General features: G+C 41.4%; 1 protein-coding gene across 1 annotated transcript in view; it reads left to right on the top strand.

Annotated features, from left to right (window-relative positions):
* The window catches only part of ATP10A (ATPase phospholipid transporting 10A (putative)), a 163,362-nt gene that overhangs the window by 66,040 nt on the left and 69,763 nt on the right, over nt 1–27,559 (top strand). The window contains exon 4 of the mRNA XM_060233861.1: nt 17,705–17,790. Coding sequence (XP_060089844.1) covers nt 17,705–17,790 — 86 coding nt within the window. The remainder of the gene's footprint in view (nt 1–17,704; nt 17,791–27,559) is intronic.

The raw sequence follows: 27,559 nt of genomic DNA, 5'->3' as shown, positions 1-27,559 counted from the left end.
TTGGCTAGTGGCCACATAGTGGAAGATGATCCACAGAGCTAGAATCATCTTTGTATTCTGTCCTGGCTGCATTCCTACCTGAAATATGGTAGTGACCCCCCGCAAAAAAAAATCAATAAGAAGTTCAACCAGTGGCCAACCAGTTGCCCTGGAAAAACAACAAACAGGACATAGAGGCCAAGGCTTTCTCCTGATGTTGCTTGCTAGCAATAATATTCAGGAATTTACTGTCTCTGAATATGGGGATTCCTTTAGTCATTTAGGTTAGTAGTAACCATTCTGAGGGAGGGTGCAGAAGAACTCCTCCCAGAGAGCCAGTGTGGCTTCAGAGCTAACAGGAGCACCACCGACATGGTATTTGTTCTCAGACAGCTCCAAGAGAAATGCAGGGAACAGAACAAGGGTCTATATGTGACTTTTGTCGACCTTACCAAAGCTTTTGATACCGTTAGCAGGAACGGCCTGTGGCAAATCTTGGAACGTTTAGGATGTCCCCCAAGGTTCCTCAGTATGGTCATCCAGATACATGAAGACCAGCGAGGCCAAGTCAGACACTGCAACGATCTCTCGGAGCCCTTCCCAATAGGTACAGGTGTAAAGCAAGGCTGTGTTCTCGCGCCAACTCTCTTTACAATCTTCTTTTGCATGATGCTTCAAAGAGCCACAGTAGATTTAGATGATGACGATGGTGTCTACGTCCGCTATCGCACCGAGGGCAGCCTGTTCAACCTGAGGCGACTAAAGGCCCACTCTAAGACAATGGAAAAACTTATCCGAGAACTACTGTTTGCTGATGATGCTGCACTTGTCTCCCACTCGGTATCAGCTCTGCAGCATATGACGTCCTGCTTTGCAGAGGCTGCCAAGCTATTCGGCCTAGAAGTTAGTCTGAAGAAGGCAGAAGTTCTCCACCAGCCTGCACCCCAGGAAGACTATCACCCTCCTTGCATCACTGTGGGTGAATCAGTTTTGAAGACAGTCTAGCAGTTCAGCTACCTGGGGTGCATCATCTCCTCAGACGCCAAGATCGACAAGGAGATTGACAGTAGACTGGCAAAGGCAAACTGTGCATTCGGCCGACTGCATAAAAGAGTGTGGAGCAACAAGCATCTGAAAAAAAGGCACAAAGATCAATGTTTACAAAGGGGTTGTGATGACAACGCTCATCTACGGCTCTGAATCGTGGGTTTTATACTGTCATCACCTGTGACTCCTTGAGCGCTTTCATCAGCGCTGCCTTCGCACCATCCTCAACATCCACTGGAGTGACCAACACTGAAGTCCTCAAGCGGGCGGAGGTTACAAGCATCGAGGCATTGCTGTTGAAGACGCAGCTGCGCTGGGCAGGGCATATCTCCAGAATGGAAAACCACCGCCTTCCCAAGATTGCCCTGTATGGCGAACTTTCCACCGGCCATCGAAATAGAGGGGCACCAAAGAAGAGGTACAAGGACTCCTTGAAGAAATCCCTTGGTACCTGTTGCATTAACCATCACCAGTGGTCTGACCTAGCCTCAGATCGCAAAGCTTGGAGGCACACCATCCACCAGGCTGTCTCTTCCTTTGAGAACGCACGCATAGCTGGTCTTGAGGACAAAAGGAGATTAAGGAAGAATCGTACTGCTACAGCACCAACCCCAAATCAGACTTTTCCCTGCATCCACTGTGCCCGGACCTGCCTGTCCCGCATTGGTCTTGTCAGCCACCAGCGAGCCTGCAGCAGACGTGGACTACTGCACCTTTCTTCGTTCACAAAGTCAAGCCGAGAGAACCATTCTGAACCTTTCCTCTATAAATATGTATAATCTCCATTTAAAGTCATTTATACTCAACAGCCAATGCTATAGAGAAATCCCCTTGTACAGCACGCCAGAGAGCCCATTCCTCTTCAAAGTATTCACTACTGCTCTGTTTTCACCTTAATACTCTACCTGCCCTTTTCTTGTGGTAAGCTTTTTTTCTTTTGTGTATAAAGAATCTATGCTATATTGATTGCAAGACATTGAGGTTTCCTGGAAGATGAATAATAAAATGCCACACCACACCCCAGAGGAGATAACAATTATGGTATTTCCGTGATTTCTAGCTCTTGCATGGATAGAACTGTAGCTAAAAGGAAACATAAGGAGCCATGTTCCCCTTTGGAAATCCTTTTCTTCTCCTCGTGGTGTCACTTCACGTACAAATAGAAACATGGCCTTGCTTCATGTCTCCATTTCCACCATCTGACCTCAGAAAACTTTACCAAGGGAGCTCATGCAAATGCTCTTTAAGTGAAAAACTGAAAGGAAAAAAACCCTATGATTTTCCAGTTATCTTCTTTTTTCTACTACAAGACTGAGAGTAGGGTCACAAAAATCACAAACAATGCAAATTTCATTATCTTTAAAAGACTTCCACAGCAGTCCCTTAGATCAGTATTTGAAAACTGGTATATCATCAGACAATGGTATTTTGACTATGGTCACAGAGCAGGAATATTGCTTCACAAGAAAACAAGAGTCTATTGTGCTGTCTTTCTCTTTGTGTAAGTCATGCTTGGTCATTCAGCCTATCACAAGTCAAGCAGCAGTGTGGTTTTTAATGAAATATTAACAGTTTGTCACAGGATCACATTCATTTCCGTAACAGTAGCTTGTTTAATTAGAAAACTCTGATTGTTGGCATTTTCTGTGTGTTTTTAAATGCTCTTGAAGGACATTGCATTTCCCTCATTAGATGGGTTCCATCTAACACTTGCTAAGTTTGCTGGGAGAGGGCGGGGTTTGGGGAGGGGAGGGGAGGAGCCTCAGCAGAGTACAATGCTATGCAGTCCACCCTTCAAAGCAGCCATTTTCTCCAGGGAAGCTGATTTCTGCCAGCTGGAGATCAGAAGATCTCCAGGCCCCACTTGGAGGCTGGCAACTCTAACACTCACTGTCTCAATAAAGTGTGAAGGGGTTATACTGGCTCCAGAATTACTGCTGGAAATGCAAGTTATTGCTGCTATAGCAAAAAAAAGAAAAAAAGTTCTTCTATCTTCATTTAGCCTGGAAGATATCCCCTACCTTGATTTACCCAAGCTGGCCACCCATATCACAGTAACCTCAAGACTAGAGTACTGTAAGTAACACAGTCTATACCGATTTGCCCTCATGATCAGAATGCCACAGCTCAGCTATTGTCAGGGGCTAGGCAGAATATTGCACCTTCAGACAATGTCCTTGTTATCATTGTACAAAGCCCTTCATAGTCTTGGACGCTCATATCTCTCCCCTGTGCTCTGTCATGACAGCTTTGCTGATTTCACCAAAACCTTCAAATAGGTAAGATTAAATAGCTGCCCATACATGTGATATGATCACCATCTTCAAGTACTTGAGGGGCTGTCATATAGGGGGTGGTGTGGAATTTTTTTCTGTGGCCCCAGAAGGTCGGACCAGAACCAGTGGGTTGAAATTAAATCGAAAGAGTTTCTGGCTCAACATTAGGAAGAACTTCCTGGCTGTTAGAGTGATTCCTCAATAGAACAGGCTTGCTTGGGAGCTGGTGGGCTTGCCTTCCTTGGAGGTTTTTAAACAGAGGCTAGATAGCCATCTGAAAGTGATTAAGATCCTGTGAATTTAGGGCAGGGGTGGGGAACCTTTTTTCTGCCGAGGACCATATGGATATTTATAACATCATTTGCGGGCCATACAAAAATTATCAACTTAAAAAACAGTGCTCCACTGAGGGAGAATGATTCAGGCCAGCAAAATTAATGCAAATAATTGTTTTTCTATCTGAAATCATCTGGCACACACGCACACACACGGCCCACCACCCTATGCAAATGCATAGGTCCTGGGCTTTTTCTACAAACTCAGTAGCATATTAGACCACATCCCCTAATATTAGCAGATTAGGTCACACACTCATTAGCATATTAGGCCACACCATCTGGGATAATCAAGTGCAAACTGAACTGTTACAGTAACTTTTCCAGGCCCTGCAGCAATTCTGACCAGCCAGCCAGGCCCCAGGGGGGCTGCCGCACAGTACATCTGGGCCCTGTGATCCCTACCTGGCCCTGGAGAGGCTGCTGCACAGCGCAGCTGGGCCGCACGATCCTCACTGGCCAGCTAGGCCCCAGGGAGGCTGTCACATGGCTCAGTTTGGCCCAGCAATCCCTGAGGGCCACACCAAGTGACCTCAAGGGCCGTATAAGGCCCTCAGGACAGAGGTTCCCCACCCCTGATTTAGGGGGAGGTATTTGTGAGTTTCCTGCATTGTGCAGGGGGTTGGACTAGATGACCCTGGAGATCCCTTCCAACTCTATGATTCTATGAATCTATGTGCATTCTCTGTTGTGGGTTCCTCCTGGAGGAATGAGCTTTCTGAGGAGATCAGGAAGGCTCCCATACTTCTGTCATTCCACAAACTGTGTAAAACACGTGTGTTACATGAGGGCATTTTATAAAGGGAATAGGGCTGTAGTATAATGGAATAGTTTAGGAGGGCACTTTTATAAAGGGTACAGGATTATAGACTCCACCATTGATTGTACGTATTATATGTCTCTCACTGCATTATTTTTTTCTTTTTAAATTCCATATTTTTGCACTATTTATTGTCTCTTGTGTCTGATACCCTGTTTTTTGCATTGTTTCTAATTTTTGTGATCCTAGTTCTGTTGCATTGTTTACTGGATGTCTCATACTATTTGTTGCATTGTTGTACACAATGTAATCTGCTTTGAGTCTCAGTGAGAAAGGTGGACTGTAAATATAGTAAATTTAAAAAATGTCTGTTCCCCACCAAGAAAGAACAGTAGTACATAGCAGTTAGCTGGAGATATGAAGATACTCTGAAGGCCCAGGGGCTGCTACCTCAACACTGTGCAGACTCCTGAATGGCTGGCAGCACCCAACACAGGCCACTAATGTCATAGCCTGTTCCCTGCACTAGGAACTGCTAGCCACTTATCAGATGTGCACAGTTGTGTAGGCATTCTTGGGCACCTCTTGTACCTAGCTCTTTCACAGAAGCCTCTGGCTTTATACCTCCACCAAAAATTTTTGCAAGCAGTCGCTGTGACTTCTGATGCCAGTTGTCACACTAAATCATGAATAGTAAAGAGTCCATAGCACCTTAAAGACAAACAAATATTATTGTAGCATAAGCTTTCAAGAAACACAGCTCTCTTTATCAGATGCTACTGGACTTTTCACTATTTTGCAGCAGCAGACTAACATGGCTAGCTCCTCTAGAACTAAATCATGAAGGAATCAATAGGATTATTCATTAGGATTTCACAGCGCAGTAGAAGATGTTGGTTCCAGTCTCACCATTTCCATGGACTTTGTAGGTGACCTTAAGGTAAGCTGCTATCTCAGAGCCTCAATTCCCCACCTGCATTGTGGAGATTGCAGTGTAGTCCTGGGTTATAAATCTGTTTCAGGGATTGCTGACATAATAAATGTTAAATACTTTGTACATTGGAAAAACACTATGTAAGTGCTAAGCAACAAAAACATACATACTTAATTCTAGTTGTGTAAATGGGTTTCACATGTGTCCTGGTCACTAGCAAACTTGCCATCTGGGAACATGGTAACATTTACCATATATAGTCAATCACCAGAAGCAAAATCAAATCAAGATGACAGATGAAGCCTCAACCTTGTTTTAAAACCACCTCCTCTGGTACAAGTCTGGTCAGTATATTTTATGTATCATTCAATAATTGCTCAGTTTAACAGAGAATTTCTCATCTTTTTGCAAAACCAAAAGTACAGAAAAACAGTATTGCTTATGTACTGAACGTAAAACTATAGCAGAAAATGGGTCTTCTGTAGTAATGTGAACCCTTGTTTATTTCTGTCCTGCCTTGATTTTGTTGGTTCTTTGGAATGTTGGGACAGGAAGCTTACAGTGTGTTCCTGGGATGTTAATAAATATAGTCTCTTTTTCAGGAACATACATATTTTTATGGGAATTGTTGAAGTCAGTAATTGTGTTTCCCATGCTGATACTCAACCAGTGAAAGAAGCCACTGAGTCCCTGCACAGTTTTAATTTCATAAGCTGTACTGCCAGTTCTCTGAGCTCTGAAGAATTCCATTTGAATATATAAATATTGTGTACCCCCTTGTCTGGTAGCTTTGCAAATAAGAGATCACTTAAGTAATGCAATGAAAAAAATCATGTGCGTAATTGCAGTTTAAAGATTTGATCTTTTGGAAGCTGGTCAATTTTTAAAGTACCGCTGCTGGGTAAATGAGTTTACAAATCTTTCTTCTTACCCTGCCAAGAAATTTTCTGTGCAAAAAACCCTAAAAAGTTGAAGTAGGAAATCATTGCTGCCTGGCTAACAAGTAGCCTTTATTTCAGTATATTCATATTTATGTAAAGGAATGTTTTAGAAATGGTTTCATTTAACATAAAGAAAATCTACTCAAGAGTTCTGTTTTTCTAGTGCATTTTTAAGATCAAGAGTACAGCATTAAGTTAGCATAAAAACAAAAACGTCCAAACTTGCTAGCAAAAAAGCCTGGCAAAAGAACCCCAAATGAAGTGGACATACTGATTCATTCTGTGGGTACATCTAGCTCATTATTGTCTATGCTGACAGTGACCAACAGTGGCTTTCGCATCACAAGCAGTAGAGGAGGAGGAGGCTATTGCTTTTATGCCTGCATGTGGATTTCCAAGAGGCATCTAGTTGGCCTCTGTAGAAAAGAGGAAGCTGGACTAGATGGCCCTTTGGTCTGATCTATTAGGGCTATTCCTGTGGTCTTACACCCCCAAGCAGAGAAAGGTCTTTTTGCACTCTGTCATTGAACCATGGATCTTCCCTTGATTAAGCCACGATTTTAGCTTGCCTTGTAATGTCTTCTGTTGCCTCAGCAGCAGTCTGAGATCTGCTTCCTATGAGCATGATAAGATAGCCCTCCTCACCCTAGGATTATTCTTTATTTTTCATGAATGGTGGCATTTGTTGAAAAGCATCTCTTATGTGATAATAAAAATGAAGGAAAGTGTTACCACCAATTTTTCCTATAAGCTGAGTTAATGTGAGCTAGCTCACAGTTTTTTAGCCTCCAGCTCACACATTTTTGTCTTAGCTCAGGAAAAATGGCTCCAGAGCAGACTAATTTGAGCAGTAGTTCATAACTTTCATGCCATTAGCTCACAAAGTAGAATTTTTGCTCACAATACTCCACAGCTTAGAGGGAGCATTGGTTACCACACCACGTTAAACAGAGGTATACCCTTTTATGCCCGTTGAAATCAATATATGTACAGTGCAATCCTAAGAACACTTTCCTGGGAGTAAGCCCCATTGAATAGACGTAAGTGGAATTCTGAATAGAAAAGTTCAGGATTGTTTACTTAGAGAGGTTAAACCAGCTTAGCATTGCACTGTTAAAACCCTTATATGTCTCCTTGTACTATAAATATAAGAAACTATTCTTCCATTCTGCCTTTTCCAGATTTCCATAAGGGTTTTACAAAACTAGGAGAAATAATCAGGAATGCCCGCATTCTAAATTGACAATAAGAGATTGTCAGTGGTCCATAGATTAAAAATGGAACATTGAGAAGAGATAGGCTTTAAGTACCTTGCTCTTTGGAGACAGATCTGTGTGCGTTGATTTGAAGCTAGTACTTACCCAAACAATTCTTGCTCATACTTTTCTATATTCATGAAGGGAAAGGCAGCATGGGATCATAGCTGAGTAGACAGTACTAACCTTGATGGACCATAGTCTGTATCAGTTAATGCGTTTATGTGAATAATAAAAGCTAAGAATAGGTATTGGCTTTGCTATTGTATTTAACGTTGAACATATGAAGCTGCCTTCTACTGAATCAGACCCTCAGTCCATCAAAGTCAGTATTATCTACTCAGACTGGCAGCTGCTCTCCAGGGTCTCAAGCTGAGGTTTTTCACGCCTACTTGCCTGGACCCTTTTTAGTTGGAGATGCCAGGGATTGAACCTGCGACCTTCTGCTTACCAAGCAGATGCTCTGCCACTGAGCCACCATCCCTCGAAACATTAAGTTTCCTCATGAAGGAGTAGGCAATTGACATTAGGTGTGATATTGAAATTGTTAAAGCATTTAGCTTTGTGAAAGGCTGTCTTCAGACCCATGTGATACTTCTGCTTAAAAATAAGTCCTCACTGCTTTGGAAGGTTTTACCTGAGGCTATGAATGTGTTTAAAAATGAAATCCAGATTCATTGCCAAGAAAAGCTCAGTAATCTGGAAAGTTAAGAAAATGTGCAGAGTTGTGCCTACTTTGCTTAATTTATCCTGCATCCCATGGAGAGATAAAAGGAACTGAGAACGTACTGAAGTGTATCGCCAGGGAATCCTGCTCATCACCCCCAGCCCCACCCCTGACTTCTGAGGTTTTACCAGACACTACCTTCATGTTTCTAATGATGTCTGTAACTTATAGGGGTTAGAAACTGGGAAACAAATGTTTCTCAAGATGAGGTCTACTGCGTGGCATACCAGATTTCATGCTTATGTAGTACAGTCCATACAAATAAGTGGGATCCACAGAAAGATTAGCTTTGACATCAAAAATTAAAGGTTTGACTTTGAAATATGGTTTTTAATGGGTCTGACACTGCATATTGCATAACAAAAAAGTTAGTATAATAAAACTGTGATATATCAGTTGTAGTAATTTTAAGAAGTCCTGTGTCCCTAAAATTTTAGTTTAAATCATTCCTGAAGCCCCTATTTAAAAAAGAGAAAAAGTGTAAGCTGAAGTCAGTGAATAAAGTTTTTTTTGTTCTTTTGATTGCTTCTTTCTTTTCAACCCCTGTTTCATTTTCCAGTGACGAATCCCATTTGGCAATATGTGAGGGATGACTCAGTGTGCTAATATAACTTTCACTTATGTGGAATTTTATGTAACCTTTCTTAGGTTTGTGACTGCCTTCAAAATTAAATAAAAAGAAGTGGACACAGAGCTTAAATATAAGACTGCAAATGTGTTATAATTGACCACGGACTGTGCAGTAAATAAAATACAATGTGAAAATCAGTCTGTGTCCTGATGATCCATAAATGTTACGGTGATCTCTCTTATTAAGAAGATGCCAATCAGAAATCTGTTAGGAGTGTGGACTCTTATGAGAAAGTCATTAGGCTATTAGAATCAAGATCTTAACAAGAATTCCTTAATTCAACAGTTCTGTTATTAATTATACCATGGGTAATAGATCCCAGTATTTTATGTGATAGGAAGTGAATTTTTTTTCAAGGAAGCATACTTCCCAAATAAAATTTCAAAGACCCATGCTTTATTAAATTCAGTGTAATTCTTGGTGCGGGAGTGATCCGCTAACTAAGAGGAAGGGTGGATTTGGGATTGGTTTTTGGAATAAATGAAATAAACACTTGGCTGCTCAGAGAACTTGAGAATTAATGCTAATGAGTAACAGAGCACAGAGGAATGTGACCGGGATATTTATAGGGTGCAAAGTGTCAAATATGTTCAAAGGAGGGTTGTTTGGACAAGGCAGATTGTGAATCAGTTGTGTGAGCAGAATCAAAATATTGTAGTGTACTTTTATGTATAGATGGCATTTCCTTAAACAGAGGGACTTCAATGGGGAAATTCTGTTTTATAACTGAAATGTTTGAGAGGGCAGAGTGTTCTGCATTAGCCACTCTCTTACCCTGAGACCACCAAAATGGCTATAAGCTGCTGGAGGTCTGTGATTTCTTTTAGCCAGGGGAAGGGATGTGGCTCAGAAGAAGAGCCCGTTCGGTCTTTGGCATCTCCAGGCAAAAGGATCAGGTTTTAGAACTCTTCTTATGAACACACATGAAGCTGCCTTAAACTGAATCTGAATCTTGGTCTATCAAGGTCAATATTGTCTACTCAGACTGGCAGTGGCTCTCCAGAGTCTCAGGTCTTTCTCATCACCTACTGTAGCTAGATTCAGATGGCCAGTTGGAGCCGACACAGGCATTTCCCCCAGGTGGACTAAAAAGTTAAGGTCAGACAGGCACAGCTGCTGCCCATTCCACCTTCTCACTCACCTCGATGTCTCTGACATGGATCAAATAGTAAGTGGTAGCAAAATTTTCTGCTGCACCCCTCCCACGTTTCCTGGCATCTGACCACAGGAGTGCACAAGCAGGGCAGATTGGTGGTGTGAATCCGCCGATCTCCTCTAGGTGCTCACCAGTATTCTTTTTTAAAAAATCACTGCCATGGGGTGTATGAGTGCATGGGCACTAAAAAGAAAGTACAAACTGCACTAAGGGGATGGCATGCAACAACCATGTGAATGTGCTAAAGTGCCCCCCCCCCCGTGTCATATATGACTGCCTCACATGGGAGTGTATGAACAGGATTTGTCAGCTCCATTTTGGAGCAGTGCAATTTGAGGTGCCTCTCATGCACATGGAGCTGCCTGCTTGTACCCAGCTGGTGAGATCCTTTTAACTGGCATTGCCAGGGACTGAACCTGTGACCTTTTGCAAGCAAAACAGGGGCTCTTCCAAGGAGCTGCTAGCAGTCACAGTAGACTATAATGACTTTGATAGACCAAGGATTTCACTCAGGATAAGGTAAGTTTGTGTGGTCAAGGCAAGGAGAGTATGCAAGGAGGCTAGGTGAAGCAAAAAAGTCCTCCTGCTTATGGAAGTCAGGATATGAATACTCCTCAAGAAGCAGGTACACACTGGGTCTAGAGTATCATTAGAGGACCCAAGATGCTGCTGCTGCTGCCTTGCAGGGCTGGGGGGTGGGCAATATCTGCATCAGAGTCCTCCTGTGGTTTCATGGTGGAAGAAAGGCAGAATATAAATGTAAGAAATAAAATAAATAATAATCCCCTTACCCTTTTGCACACATTTGTCACTAGGACATATTAATTTTATTTAGTATTTATTCTAAAATGTTTGTGTCTATTCAAATACGTAGTTCTCTGTGAGTCTTCCTCCCTTTCCTGGTCACAAGGTTGTGTTCCTGCGTAGTGGCAAGCACAACAAGGGTAGAGCACCAAAAACATGTACTGCTCTCATACACCCAAAATCCTGCTCTCATACACCCAAAGTCCTTTATCCAGTATGCTGTGAGCTGGAAGGAGTCCTAAGAGGAGAGAGGGATGAGCACCCTGTTAGGCCTTGTCTCAACACACAGTTGAGAAAGAGAGAGGAAAGGAAGCTCTCTGTATAGTGCCTGTATCCACCATTAATGGTGTCACCAGGCTTACTTACCAGACTCCACCTCTTCCCCTCTTTCATGTAAAAGCTGTTCTGTCCTCCCTCTGCTCCCTGGTATGAGCTGCCAGTAGACCCTGCATGACCTGTCTGTGCTATTCAGGAGAGGATCACACTATGCAAGTCTTTCCCTTCCTATCCCAGATGCTCTGAATTTCCTAATATGCTGGTAAAGGTCAGAGCAATCACTTCATGCGCTCCTTCTCCCAAATACCCATAATCAGTTTTTTGAACATTTGTACATACATTTTCCTGAAGAAACTTCTCCAAAATTGGTCCAAATACATACTCAAACTTGCTGACGGCATGAAAAATTGAACCCCAATCAGCAGTCTCTACAAAACTCTTCAGAGAGTTTGTTACAAGACAATTCCTGAATGCAGTTGGGCTGTTTAAATCCCAGCAAAGTCAGTGGGATTTAAACAGAGCAGTAGAGTGCAGGACTGATGCCACCACAAGTTTTAAAGCTTTTCTTTTTCTATACAGCAGGGAAATAAGGATATAAATATTTTCTACTAGTATAGGTTCAAGTTTTTGAAATACTATAAATCATTGTTACAAAACCTGACAGGAGCAAATGGGGACATATATCAGTCCAGCCTCTCTTCACAGTCTGGCTGACAAAATATTTCCAGCTCACATAAAACATTCCATAAACAATTACTGAGGGTGTGGCTGCCAGGCAGCCTGCTCTGTAATACTGGAAACACATTGAGCTTTTTTTTTTTCATGGTGTTTCATCTGTTAGGCAAAGAAAGCTGGAAATGTTTGCTGTAAGCTGAGTACAAGGAGAGCTGCCTAGCATTCAGAAGGTGGTTGGTATGGCACCAAGACTAATCTGTTCCCAGATCTTGCCTCGATAAACCATTGCTCTGTTGCTCTGCTGCTGCAGCTACATGAGAAAAGTAATTCAGGCAATCCACATCACTGCTCAGTCCTAGAAGGTCCTGATCTTGTGATTACACCCCCTTTTTGATCATGACAGGATAATATGGATAAAGTGTGGACCACCACTATTAATACATGGTTTCCCTTCCATGAGTGAGATGGTAAAAACCAGGACTGAATTTTCCTGTGCTTCTCGTTCTCCTTGGCTGCAGCACTTAGCCACCCAAAGCTGTGTGTGGATCCAAATAGCCCAACTGAAGCTTCCAGTGTGTCCGTGGCTCAAATTTCTTGCTTGTGGAATTTACAGTGAAGTAAAGGCAAATCAACCAACCATTTTAGGGCAAAAGGTATGATAATGATCCTCTACACTATTTTCTAACCCCCCGCCCCGAAACTATGTTATGTTCTCATTCTGTATGTCCCTGTTTTAAAACATCAGTTTCTTGGATGCAGCCTTGAGTAGCACCTGGGAGAAGCAATCAACTGATGGTTGCCATCTGACTTTCTGCCACACTGCTGCTCTGTTGTTGCCATGTTGCAGAATGGGTGCTCAGCATCCTAGGCACCTTGCTGATCATTATGAGTCTCAGTGTGGTACAAATATGTGCCTTTATTTATTTATTTTAGAATATTCTTATCTTGCCTCTCCAGAAAGCTTACCTGAGGCAGCTAGCAACAAAAATAATAATGAAAAAAGATGGAGGGGCAAAGAACCACCAGATCTGTGCTCTGCCTGTAAATATCATCTAGGGACTGAGTTCCAAACCCCTTTCCACTCTACCAATAAAACTCAAATAAGGTTTTTCAGAGCCATGTGGAGAAAGGGGTACATGAAAGATACAATAAATAATCTCAGAAAGATTATTTGTTTAGATAAAAGAATGATGTGTTTAAAAACATTTTTTAAAAGAAAATAGCAACTATTTGGGGCTGTATTCCACTGGCAACTCCTTTTAGAATGCAGCTACTACACAAGAATGTGGACACAGCGGGATTCTTCTTGCTGAAGCACGATGACAAATATAAAGAACAGCATCACTCTGATCAGTGTGAACTTATCTTTGTGCTTGCAAAGCAGGCGCAGTAAGCCCTGGTTAGTGTACTTGCTCACTCCTTGATGAATGAGAATTTCCCTGTCAACAGTGTCAGCATCTGCAGTAGAATGGTATGCAGAGGCGCTTTCATTTCACAAAGGATGAAGGTGGAAATCAAATTTCAGTAGTTGTTGCTTGGGAAGGAGGGGAAGAATTGCCCTTTCTTTCCTGGAACATGCTTGTAACTGTAACCACTCTAGCTGCTTGAAGGGCCACCGTTTTCAAGAAATTGCAGCAATCAGATATTCACAAACAAAAGAACAGAAAGAAGGTTTTATTCTGTTCCCAGATGAGCTGATGTAAGACAATTATGAAATGGACTGAATAAAAAAAAAATAATGTACGCTTTGCAGGCCCTGACCCGGATAGCTCATACTAGTCTGATCTCATCGGATATCAGAAGATAAGTAGGACGGGCAGTAGTTAGTACTTGTATGGGAGTCCACCAAGGATGTCCAGGGTCACAAGAAATGACAAACCACCTTTGTTTTTCTCTTGCTTTGAAAACGCCTATGGGGTCACTATAAGTTGGCTCCATTTTCCTACAATTTGCAGTGCTGAACAAAATTACTTCCTTCAGGCTTACTTAGTTTTATTCTGTAGGGAATATTTTGCCCCCTAGATAGCAAATTGATATAGATATGTATGTGAGAGATTTGCCCTTTGTTGGCATGTGTTTCTGGGAGGGAGGAAATGCAGTTCATAAACTTACAACTGGCGTAGAACTTAATATATCTACCCACTGCTAGGATCAGACTCTGTTTGCTGAGTTCAGCAGCTGCAAGGAGCTTTTGTTTGATTACCTTGGCCTTCAGCACAAGGAGTCTCTGCTGTCTCTAGGATTTCTTCCTGAACATTTGTCAAAGGTATTAAGACATTACTTTTGTCTTCTGAAAAAAGTGCTTTAGGAAAACTTAAGATGAGATAAAGCAGCGGTTACTAGTTCAGGGGCTGTCATGCCCTGCAATGGAAGAATGAGCTAAAAATGTCTCTGTTTCCAATGTGTTTGGTGGCCATTCTGAGCTAGGATTAAAGCAGAAAAGCTAGTTGGAATTGCTCTATTCACTGTGCAAAATAAGGTTATGCATAAATATTGTTCTAGGGCAAATGGTGTTACAAAAAAGCAGTACCCTGCCTGGCCAAGCAAAAATGGAATATAGTCAATTTTCTGCCAGGTGTTTTAGAGCATGCATGGAAATATTTCTTCAGTAATATTTATTGATATGCTAATGCAGTGGAAGCAGCTCAAATAGCCCAAGGATACCTGAGCTCATCACAGCTTGGGAGCTAAGCAGGGTTGACCATGATCAGGACTTGGATGGGAGACTGCCAAGAAAGATTAAGATTGTTGTGCAGAGGAACAAAATAGGAGTCAAGTGCACCTTTAAGACCAACTTAATTTTATTCAGAACGTAAGCTTTCATGTGCTCTCTCAGCATACTTCATCAGACGAGGAATCCGGTACAGTGAGCAAAGCCACCATAGCTGGTAGTCAGTGGCTCAGAATGCAAACTGGTACAAGTTTATACCCATCCAATGACAGTATAGTAAAATTATCTGATAGGGAGTGGTTTAGAATGCAAAATGGTACAAATTTAAGATTCAATGACAGAACAGTAAAATTAACAAATTGAGTAAACCTTTGATCTGAGTAGCATGAGCATGCAAAAGCAATAAAACAGTAATATGTCAAAATGTGAGAATGTCTGTTAATGACTATATTGTATTAAGCCTGGGTCAAAAGGAAGGTATTTATATCTCAGAAGATTTCCCATCCAACTAATTATGAAATAATGAAAGCAGTTGTGACTGGGACTCCAGTTTTGCATATAACAATATCACCCCATAGGATCTGGATTAAAGAGAGCCAGTCTAGTGTAGTGGTCAAGTGTGTGGACTCTTATTTGGGAGAACCAGGTTTGATTCCCCACTTCTCACATGCAACTGCTGGAGTGACCTTGGGTCAGTTGTAACTCTCTTGGAGCTGTTTTCTCAAGAGCAGTTCTCGAACGAGCTCCCTCAGCCCCACTTACCTCACAGGGTGTCAGTCGTGGGGAGGGGAAGGGAAATGAGATTATAAACCGCTCAATGATTTCACATGCACAAGGTAGCCAGTTCTCAACTCCCATGGCCTATCTGCCCCTAAGCATCTCCTATACCCCAGGAGCACCAGGAGAGGCATTTGGGGCTGCAGCAGAAGAGGCAATGCAGAGAAGTCATGCTTCCATTAGTAGAGATTTTTGCTTCCATTAACAGAGTAGAAATCCTTCCATTAGAGATTTTTGGCTGGATCCAAGGTATAATTTTCCTTCAGTAAAAGTCAACCTTCCAGGTATATTTGAGGAAACATGCACCAAAGGTGAAACAATTCAGTCATTACTGGGGGGTTTTAAAGCCCTATGGAAAAGCCCTGAATTAGTATGATAGTTACTGAAAGAATGGAGCATTTTAACTTTTATGGCTAAACAAAAAGGGTGTTTGTTCTGTCATGGAAGTACAATGATGAAGCCTCATGTGTCAGTGTGCAACATGTATGAAGATAGCACAAGTGCCAGCTTGGGCCTAATTAGCGAATCAAGAACGTTAAATGTTAATTAGGAAAGAAACATCCTACTGTATGTGGCTAATTTACTGCATAGGATTAATTTATTTTAGATAGCACGAAGCAATTAAGAGCTTCTGATTATATGTTCAGAAGGCTTTTATTAACATTCTCCTAATTGACAATGTATTGATTTATAAAGTCCCAGATGGCCATGTGGCTTTGCTTTAACTTGAAACATTTGAAGACTGCTAATGATAATTTTACTATTTTCAGCCTGCCCATACAAAATGTCTTTTTTCCCTTTATTCTGCAAACCCAAATATACTTGCTGCTGGAAGTGACTTTATCACAGGAAGAGAGTGAGATTTATTTTCATATCTGCAGGCTGCTTCATATGTTTCAACAGAACAGGATGCACATTAAAAAGTTAGCGTGCTCTTGCTTTTACCTTGTAGAGTAGGAAGTGGCTGTGCATCATTTGATTCTTTTTCTGCACAGCGGAAACAAATTGTGGGGAACCACAGCTGAATCTGAAAGTGTGTTTCCATGGTGAGTCGTGTTTTAAATTGCAGCTATGTGATAGAAGTAGGTAAAAGGATAAATTTTTAACGTGTTGCCACTTCTAATGTAAATGGGCCCCAATAGAAGTTAAATGCATGTACAAGCTGAACATGTGTCTGAAACCTCCGGTTTCTCCAGAGATCAGTCCCCGGTTTCATTTGTCAAGCCAACCCGTGTTGGCTCTTTCTCACCATGCAAGTTGGGTATGTTTTTACAAGTAACATGTGAACTGGGCTTGTGTGTCTTGATCTTCTAGGTGGGTTTTATGTATTTCTTTTACTATTTTTGTGTTTATATGTGTGCTCATAATGGGTCTCTCAATAGCCCCGCCTAGCCCCCAAGCTCCCCCCCTCTAGCACACTTACCCACCCAAACACACAAACGGTCATCAAAACTCCTGCTAAAAGGCGACCCACAGCTGCCTCCATGACAACGCAAACAATCAGGGACTCTTCACGCCAAATGTACCTGTGGGTGCATCTGCTCCTGCTCCATAACGGGGTGGAGGCAGGAAGCACGGCCATGGCACTCAGCTTAGAAAGCAACTGTTGATCAACCTCTGATCACCCGGACTAATCATGCGTCCTTGGGGCACCCTACTAAGGTAGAAAAATGGCACATAATTTTTTAAAAAAATGGTTTCATTTCCCCTCCCTGCTTCTTCCCGGGGGCATCTTGTGTCCTTTGGAGGCTGAGAAGTGCAGCTGAAGCTACTTCCTCATGCCTTGATCTCCATGAAGCCCGGAAAAGTTGCTGCCCAGGGGGTGACGACAGGATCACCTTATCTGCCGCTGCCACAGTGGCCAGCACAACTTCTCTGCTCCTGAGGTCTGGCTTCCTCCTGTTCCTTGACAGCTTTTCTTCCCTGTCCACCTCCCCTGCTGGCATCTGCTGTACCACTGGTGGCTTGCGAGTGCCCTTCTTTGCTGCCATGGCCAGCTCTTCACATCCATGCACATGCTCCCTGCAGTCAGGCGACTACATGTGCTCTCTCTCCTGCTGTTACACAGGTGCAGCCCAACGCTGTGCTGCACAGCTTACAGGGAAGCCCAGGAAGGAAGCAGGCCCTGAAGGCTGGTGCCCTAGGTAATCACCTATTTCACCTAATGGCAGGGTACCACAGAGAACTGGGTAGACCACAGAGTGGAGGGAGATACCTAGATTGCCTAATGATATTATTGTCTGTTCAGTGGGGCCTAGAGGCCTCAGCTAGGTACAACCACCACTGCTTTTTTTGTATCCATTTTAGTCTGTGGATTTCACTTGAGTCCCCAGATTGTTCAGAAAAACAAATATTCCCAAATTGCCGTTCACAAAGTTTGCACCATTAAAAAGAAATTGCAATGGTTTTAGATGTTAAGATTTCTCCTAATTGCATAATACTTTCTTTTTCTGTTCTAGGACTCTGAATTTGACCCATTAAAGTTTACTAGTATCATTGAATGCGAGGAGCCAAATAATGACTTAAGTAGGTTTCGAGGCTTCATGTGAGTACATTCTACTATTTCATCTGTTGTGTTTACCTTGTTTACAGTTAAAATAAATCAGACACTTTATGTAAGGAGACCAAGATTGCTTGAAATCAGATTGACTAGATGAAGACAGAAAGGAAACATTATTTCTGTCTCCATCTGGTCAATCCGATTTCAAGCAATGATGACCAACTTTACAAAGTTTATTTCCTATCTTTACTTGGAAGACCTGAAGTACTAACATTATTATCCCTAAGCAAAGAATCCCCCTGAATGGGAACTCTGAAGCTCCTGCTTTCATCCAGAAATCAATTTTAAAGTTGGCACTTTTAATATTGCTCCACCAGTCTGTTTTATTTCTACTTACCCAATTGTGCCTATAAAATTTAAATCCTTCTTCCAAACACAACTGACTCAGTTATGGATTGAATAATGGAATTCCACAGTTCTTCTCGTCTAGCTGGCCTTTCATATGGAATACATAGCATTTCTGAAAATGCTACCTTGGAAATCCTGACTTTCAATATCTGAGGTTTCAATATCGTAGCTGAGGTTGCTCTTCCAGGAACTTACAGCTATACTTCTCAATGTTGCAGGTGCCAATGTGCACCATGATCACTGCCTCCTCCCAGCACAGGTTTGTTTGGTTTTTTAATTGTGCATTTTATCTGCATGCTGTGCAGCAGACAGGCAAATCACCATGTAGTCAACAAATCCATCACAAATGCTTTTTTTCTATAAGACCAGCATAAGAAGATACTGGTTCATAGCCTGAATAGTTGGCCCCTTCAGTTTTCCTTTCACTCAGTATGATGCCTGCTTGCCCCGAGACCCTTGTGCTCCATGACAGCAGAAAAGCTTTCATCATGGGAGTAGTACCTTCTATCACATCTCTAAAGAGCTTCTTTGGCTATGTATCTCTGAATGCGCCTCAGTCAGCTTCAACAAATCAGCCCTTCTGAGCTCAAAAGGAGTGACTTTATTCCCTAAGAGTACTCTTTTCTAGCCTCATTGCTCCCTTGTTGTACTTACCCAGGTATATAACTTGCATGGGTTCTTACCTTTTGCTTGATGCTTTGTCACTCAGGTTGTGATACTTAATCTCGGGGTCCCCAACCCCCGGGCTGTGGACCAGTACCAGTCCATGACCTATTAGCAACTGGGCCATGAGTTATATAATTATTTAATTATATATTACAATGTAGTGATAATAATAATAATAATAAGACGACTTTGGATTTATATCCTGCCCTCCGCTCCAAATCTCAGAGTGGCTCATGATCTCCTTTATCTTCCTCCCCCACAACAGAGACCCTCTGAGGTAGGTGGGGCTGAGAGAGCTTTCCCAGAAGATGTCCTTTCAAGGACAGCTCTGCGAGAGCTATGGCTGACCCAAGGCCATTCCAGCAGCTGCAAATGGAGAAGTGGGAAATCAAACTCGATTCTCCCAGATAAGAGTCCTCATACTTAACCACCACACCAAAATATAGTGCAAATGTATCATCCCGAAACCATTGCCCCTGCCCCCAGTCCATGGAAAAATTGTCTTCCACACAACCGGTCCCTGGTGCCAAAAAGATTGGGGACCACTACTTTATCTAGTGAAGGAATGATCTTTATGCACTTGGTCATTATTTAACTATTTGGTTGGTAAATTTTTTTTTGCCTGGTCAAATACCCAAGCCTGTGCCCCTGAAATCTTTCATTTTTCTTCTGTAATTCTCCTGCATAGAGAACAGGAGAGCATATGGATGGTAGCTTCATGCACATCTCAACCATTAGCCTTCATAATCTAGTTCACAGGTAGAAAGAGAAAGCAGACAGGAAACACCATGAGAAGGTTCCTTCAGAGCAGATCTCCCAAGCAAACATTAAATGTATATTCAAGTCACTGAGGCAAAGGAGCCAAGCAGCAGATCAGGATGAAGACCTAAAAAGAACATAACATTATGTTTCAGGTGTGATGTTCTAAGGGGAAAGGCTATTAAGATCTTCTCAGAATTTCACCATCATCTGAGCTGGCCCTAATTTCTGCATAACTGAATGTTGGGTGGGCTTTAGCAAAATAAAGCAGTACAATTAAGGTGAACAAATAACTTATTTATGAGTGAGGTTTGTAAAGCATGTGGTATAGTTTGCTTGATTCTAGATATTTTTGAATGATGCTGGTGCCATTTTTAGTAGTTTCTAAAAGCATTTCTGGAAAGCAGATTTGATAGGAAATGGTCATGTTCCCTTTATTGCAAGATTATAATTCTCCTAAGAATCATATTGGTATTTTCTTAAATAGTGGTTTAGTTAAAAATAAATATTACTGGCAATTTTTAAGGAGAATGTTTGTGGTATGAATAGTTTTAAATTGATTGTGATTAGTTCTTTATTTTAATGCATTGTTTCCCACTTGTGTGGTTTATCTGAGACATACTGTAAATGTTATTTAATATCTTTGTTTTACTAAATGGAAACATCAGGGCCAACCCAAAACAGTTTCAGTCAAGCATTCAGGACAAGGAGGTCACTACCAGCACTCTCTTTCTTCCATTCCATCAGCTACAATAAAGTTTTAGGCAATGATACCTTTCAGCTTCTATAAACTTTATTTTGATTCATGGTAGGTAAGTTGTTCCTATGTCTTCAGTGATCTCAAAGAATTACTGACCCCTGTTATCAGTATGCTGTCTAAAATACAACAGACAGACTTTAGAAGAGGAGACATATTAACCCATTTAAAAACAGTTAATCCCATGATTCTCTCTGTTGACTGCCTCACTGCTGAATTTTAGATAGCAAGCTTCTTGGGGCAGGCTTTTTTTTTATTTATTGCTTGTTATTGTCCAATTAAGACACCATCATGCCTTTGACACTGAGTAACTTTTTCATTGTATACATAATTACCCAAAATAAACAATAAACACAATAATGCTATAGTGATATAGCTGTTTGATAAGTATACATACTACAAATCTAAAACACTGTTTGAAGACAGCTTTTTTAAGAGTGCTATATCCAACAGCATCTGATGAACTGGGCCTGTGGCAGCTCATGTAGTAGTACACTGAGTTAGTTAGCCTCTAGAAGGTCTAAGTGCTTTTTACTTGATAGAGATGATTGTCAGAAAAGTAATGCCAAATATATGCTGCATATCACATGTACAGTATTGAAGCTGATGAGTTCTGACTTACCTTATGACACAGTTCTCAAGGATTACAGTAAGATAACGCCTGTGAAACATTTGGAACTTTATTACTGTTATCCTCACTTTCCACTGCGGCCCCTTCATTTATTATTTAACATCCCTAACCACTGGGGTCCAGCAGCTATGCACTTGATTTATGTTCACATCTTATATCAGCCACATGCTCCCTTCATTCATAACCAGTGCAGTAAGAATCACCACTGTATAAAATCAAACTTTTGCATTGCACTTAGATCATCTTCATTGATAATATCCAGAAGTCCCTAAGGGGCATCTGTGTTTCACACATGAATTCCTACACTACATGTGCACTGCTGATTGTTTATCACCACATCAATGGCAAACCACCCCGTAAAAAGTCTGCCATAAAAATGTTGTGATGCGATGTCACCCCAGAGTTGGAAATGAGTGGTGCTTGCACAGGGGACTACCTTTAACTTTAAGCCAAGATTAGTACATCTCTTCATGCCAGAAGCACTAAACAGCTATCTGGAGGAGAGAGTTAAAGTTTGCATTGTCATGTGTATAGCCCTTTGCTGCACATGATTGTCTCTAGCCTCACTTCCCATGTCTATGAAATGGAAATATTACTTTATTTACCTGAATGGAAGATATCCCTGAGCATAACATGATCCTTGTCAAAAGTATTATACACCAGGGGTGGCCAGTGGTAGCTCTCCAGATGTTTTTTGCCTACAACTCCCTTCAGCCCCAGCCAGCATGACCAATGGCTGGGGCTGATGGGAGTTGTAGGCAAAAAACATCTGGAGAGCTACCGTTGGCCACGCCTGTACACAAAAGGTTTTTTTTTACTGTACATAATTGTAACTTGGCAGTTTTGTCTTTTTTTTTCCCTTGACAGTTGAAAAAAGCTACTCTTCCTTTTAGGTAAACAGAGCAGTTAGATAACCCTCTTTGATTTAGATGGATCAAGTAAGAAATGTAAAGCAGTTTGAAGTGCCACAGAAAATAGAAGGGATGTTCAAATGGAAATTAACGTATCAAATGCTGAGCTAAATTCCCATTCATAAATATTGAAAATGCCTGAAATACAAACAAGATTATTTTTGACATTTGAGATCAGTCAGAAGCCTCCCAATCTTATAGATTATAGCACCTTGCTGTCTGGTTTCATTTTCCTGGCAGGCAGGAAGGGCAGCATAGGTACCTGATGAAGACATCATCCAGCCAGAACAGTTGGCCAATCCACTGCCAAACAAGATTGCTCTGATTGGCATTTCTGTGCAGAATGTTTCCATTCTCACCCAATATTGCACCATCTTACCCACTTTTGGTAGAGCTTTTTGATTATATGTAAGTGTGTGAAGGGCATCACTGCATGTTATACTGTTTGCATGAGCTACTTCATTCTCTGGGGCTGCTCATGCTATAAGACAGGACAGGAAATAGGGAACAGAAACAAAGATGGCATCACGCAACATTCTCCCTTCTTCCAGCGACAGTAAGCTTACTAACATTATGGGAAATAGACAATGCCTGCAGAGAGCAAGGAAGAATACTAGCAGAGAATTCGGCTGTACCCATCACCCTGATGATAGGTAGAATAAATGTTGGACTGGAAGGGGGATAGAAGTTATGTCATCCCACAATTACAAAGACCAAACGCATATGTAGGTGAGTGAGAGTGATCAGTGTGGTGTTGAAAGCTCAGATTGTCTCTCTCCTTGAAATGTTGATTTCTCTAATAATGTTGTTTTGAAAGTCCCTATAAGATTGTGTGAATCCCACTTCACATGGTTCCACCCACCAATATATCTTCTTCTCAACATAGCCCTATTTGTGGATTTTTAAATCCAGAGATTAGGGCTGTGGACAGGCAAGACATCTTTCTACAAACCTGAGAAGTACCCTCTAAATACATTGGGGACTAAAACCCTTCAAAATGACAGAAATAGTGCTTGTACCTTAAGACATAAGAGTGTCCAGTGGCTGTTGTTAGGTAAGCACAATATTGCCAGCAATATGTTGTCACAGGCTTTTGCAGCTGGAGTCCATTGGCTGCTGTAGATTATCCAGGCCATGTGGCCTGGTCTCGGTGACCACGGCCGCACAGCCTGGAAAATCTACAACAGCCAATATTGCCATCCTTTAAGCTTTGGTTTCAATTAGTAAAAGACAAGGGGTTGGGGACAGGGCCCAGAGTAGAGGGAGGATTCACTAAGGTCAGGCTGAACAGTAACCACCATTTGACTTTCTACCATAAGACTTGCATAACTCACCCAAGCCTCACTCTTTTTTATTTTTCAACAACAGCCACTTTACAGTAGCCAGTGTGGTGTAGTAGAGTTTCAGATTAGGATCTGGGGGACCAAGGTTTGACTCTCCACTCTGTCATGGAAGCTCACTGGGTGACTTTGGGCCAATCACATGTTCCCAGTCTAAATTAACTCATGGGGTTGTTGTGAAAATAAAATGGAGCAGAGGATAATGATGTAAGCTGCTTTGAGTCCCCATTATGGACAAACTAGTTGGGGGAGGTTAAGGAAAAGTTAGGTGCCCCTTGCAAGACCTTGCAGTTTCTCCACCATGCATCAGTGCCAACTCTGCCTGGCACTACAGAACAGGGCTCCAACTCAGCCAGCACCACATAACGGGGTCCAGCCCATTGACTGGCACCATGCAATGCCCAGACTTTTCCTAGGGGCAGGCTACTAGGGGATGGGAAGGAGGAAAAGCTGAAGACAGAGGGCAGATAAAGGTAGGTTGGCTAGTGACTGGGAAGGACAGAGGGAAGCAGAGAAGGTGAGGGAAGCAAGGAAGGTGAGGTTGCTGCTAGGAGGATGAAAACAAGAAATGTGTGGGAAGGGGTTGCAAGAAACAGGTGCCTCTCAGAAGTGTTTCATTCAGCTGGGCCCAGCAGCCAGCAATATGCAACTGGGCTTAAGTCAGTGGTTGGCAGTGCTCAATTTGGCTGTAATTTTCCTAGGTAAAAGCTGCCACAGAAAGGGAAGGAGGGAGAGCTGAAGATGAGGGGGCAGATAAAGGCTAATGGGTGGAAAGAAGGCAGGAAAAAGGGAGAAGCTATGGGAACTTTCATGGAAAGAGGAAATAGTGGAGAAAGAAAAAATGAGAAGTCTCCTACAAGTCTCTATGGGCCTCTCACTTGTCCTTGTCTATTTTTAAACAAAATAGAAGCTGGCAGACAAGAGAGGTTAGGTCTGATCTATTCCCACCTATCGCCTCAGGCTCCAGTATGGAAAATCAGTAGGACTTGGGGAAAATGCTAAACGGAACATTGTGACAGGATATAGGAAAGGATGTGTATACCACCTTTCTTGTTCATGCAGAATGTTAAGAAAATCTCTCAACATTCAAACTGAATATCACAAGAAAAAGCAGAAAGTTACCCCTCCCTTTGTCTACTTTACAAATGAAAATTTAAACTGTCTTTTACATTGAGGGACTTTCTCCTGTCTGCCTAAAATTGGCAGGGAAGATCTTTTCTATGTGGGTAATTTCAATCCAGTTAAGCAGAGAGTTAAACTTAGAAATGTGTTTCTCATTGAAGTCAACAAAATGATTATCAAGTTAATTTCCCAATATATCTAGTTTTAATTCCAGGATTCAAAACCCTGACTCAAGTTTTGAAAACTACTTAAGAACTAAATCTAATTTTTTTCTTGCACCCCCTCTGGAAAATATTATCAGTGTGAACCCCTCCTAAAACACTGAAGCCTCTGCCAATAAGTCTTTTATTTTTATTGTTTGGTATCAACATGTACGTACCTGGTGGTGGTGGTGGAAAGTGCCATCAGGTTGCAGCTGCCTTATGATGACCCCATAGGGCCAGAAACAATCAGAGATGATTTGCCATTGCCTACTTCTGTGTAGAAACCTTGAACTTCCTTGATGGTCTCTCATCCAAATATGAACCAGGACTTGACCCTGCATAAGCTTCTTGAATTCTGATGAGATCATCAGGCTAGCCTGACCCATCCTAGCAAATAACAAATGCAGGGATTCTATTTTTCTTAGAATTAAAAAAGTGTATAAAATACCTTCATGTGTGTTTGCTTTAGGGACATACAGTTTTAGTCTTTTTTTCTCTAAAAATGCATGTTCTATTTAATTTAACTTGGGAAACTGCAATATTTTCTTCTTACTATTCCCCTTGCAGTAATGCACTCTCACAAAGTTTCCTCCTGTTTCCTCTGACACAGTAGGTATGGTTAGCAGACAGTAACAAAGGAATCCATTGGTTTCGTTCAAAGGTTTCATTGACAAAGAGTTTTTAATTAATTCCACTGCCTTACTCTTTGTGTGGATTAGTTTGCCCTTGGCATCAGGACTGTTTCAGTAATGGCAGATTCTACTCATTGGGAGTTTATCTTAACTTTTTTATGCAATTGACAGCACTTCCTTGAAAAACTAACATATCCCATAATCTGATAGTAAAGAAAGAAATACAAGAAAGCAAATCTTGGGGAACACAACAAGCCACAGGAAAGGTCACTTAAACAGACTCATGCACTTTGGGAAAATTTCTGGATTTTACAAGGATTTCTCCAGAATAAAATAAAAAAGTGGTCTTCTCCACTTTTAAAAGAAGTAAAAATTTCCACATTTTAAGAAAAAGAAAAATAGTAGAGAACAGAATGACATTTAGGTAATGATTCAGTCGGAATGTAGATTAAATTAAAAGAGAAATATAATCATATCTGGAAGGTGTGCTAAGTATGAATTGGTTTACTGTTTAGGCAACATTTAGGCCATAGGAGTAGCCAACTTCTTGATATTGGGTTCTTTTGCTAGAGGAGAAAAAGGAGGAAGTACAAAATTCAAAGAGAAATTGAAGTTACTGAAGGGCAACATATAAAGAGATAATTATATAATAAGAAAATTAGAAGACATTTCTTGCTTGGGGTGAACTGAGGTGAGTAGCTATATGTGGCTCTGCTTACTGTACCTCATTCCTCGTCTGAAGAAGTGTGCATGCACACAAAAGCTTATGTTCTGAATAAAACTAAGTTGGTCTTAAAGGTGCAATTGACTCCTATTTTGTTCTACAACTTCAGACCAACATGGCTGCCAACTTAGATCTAAGAAAATTAGAGTTAAACATCAACTAGAAGTGCTCAAAATGTGCAACTGCTGCATTCTATGCAGACATGTTATAAAAAAGGCCCCTTATGGATTACACAGATGGGAGTTCCCATCCTGTGTCCTGTACAATAGTAAGTTGTGGACTCCCCTCAATGCCCACATATGTGGTGCCAAGTTCAGATCGTTACCACATGGTACATATGGAGCAGGGACTTCAACCTTATAGCTGGTGCAGTTTTCCTGGAGGGAACTGTTTGGACCATGAGAATATCATGGGGAATATCATTATAAATATCTGGAATAGGTACCAAAAGAATTTGGCATCTTTGATTGACCATGAAGGTTTGCTATGGCAAGAAGTATGAATGTATCATACTAATATATCAAGATTATGTTGCCAGTTATAGTGAAAAAGATTTTTGCCATTTGAGGGTGAAGGGGAATTATAGGGGTCCAGGCCTCTGCCTGGGATCACCAGCCTCATTATACCCAGACTTTTCTATGTGTGGATGGAGTCTGGCTAGGGAACTCAGGCTTCCAAGGAAAAGAAACACAGTGAGAACAGTTGCCTTTAACTAAAAGTATTTATAAATTCTAAAACCATACACAAGTAGCACTCAGTCGCATATATTCAGTATCAATACCCAATAGTATATAGAAAATTCCAATGCCTGATAGTGTACACTCAGAAAGAACAAGAAATATTCCCAGACTGTGGACTCAAGCCTAGGTGGGGTGTTGGCCAAACAGTCTCGAACAAAGCCTAAGCATCCTCCTTCTACTCTTTTCAGCCAATGGAAATAAAGGGAGAAGTCAATTAAAAATGTACCATACTTGCAAAAATCCCAACCCATCCTAAGTTATTAAGATGAAGTTTTGCTAGTATGAACTTTTGCCCTGATATGTTTTAGTAACTGCAGTGTCAAAAAGATCTAGACCGATATGTTTAGGCTTTGCAGCCTGGCACTTGGAAGCTGGGGAGTGTCAGAATTCAGGCAAAGGTTCATCTACAGGGGATGGCTTTAGTTTTTACATTTAGGTTGCCAGCAAAAAGACCAAAGGGTTATGGAACTACAGAATCAAAGCAGAAGTTAGCTATAGCAAGTCCTTGCATACATAGAACAGAAAAGGCTGGGCCCACTCAAGCCCAACTTCTGCCACAGAGGGAGTCAGGAATAAAGTTCAGGATCATTGTGTTGCACTTTCAGTAGAAGTGGAAGACTGAAATGGAAAGGCAACTGATAGCAATGGAGGCAGAGCAGATAGCTCTATATTTAAAGATATATGGTGTATGTTCAGAAATGAACAGTGTTTAGGCACATGGGTAACCTCAGAATGATGTACAAGAAAATGGGAGAGTGATTTGCATTCTAACTTGTCAGAAAATGTTTAATTATATTTGTAAAACAGCAGTAGTGGGAATTTTCCCATTATTGATTGTGAACGAAATATTCAGTTGCCGGAATATATCTTTCTAAATTTTCAAGAAATGGGTTAAGACTTAGTTATATGCTTTGCCATCTC

This window comes from Heteronotia binoei, chromosome 3 (genome assembly GCF_032191835.1).
Source record: "Heteronotia binoei isolate CCM8104 ecotype False Entrance Well chromosome 3, APGP_CSIRO_Hbin_v1, whole genome shotgun sequence".
NCBI lineage: Eukaryota > Metazoa > Chordata > Lepidosauria > Squamata > Gekkonidae > Heteronotia > Heteronotia binoei.
The sequence above is the reverse complement of the archived record's forward strand: the minus strand, read 5'-3'. Positions and strand labels throughout refer to the sequence as shown.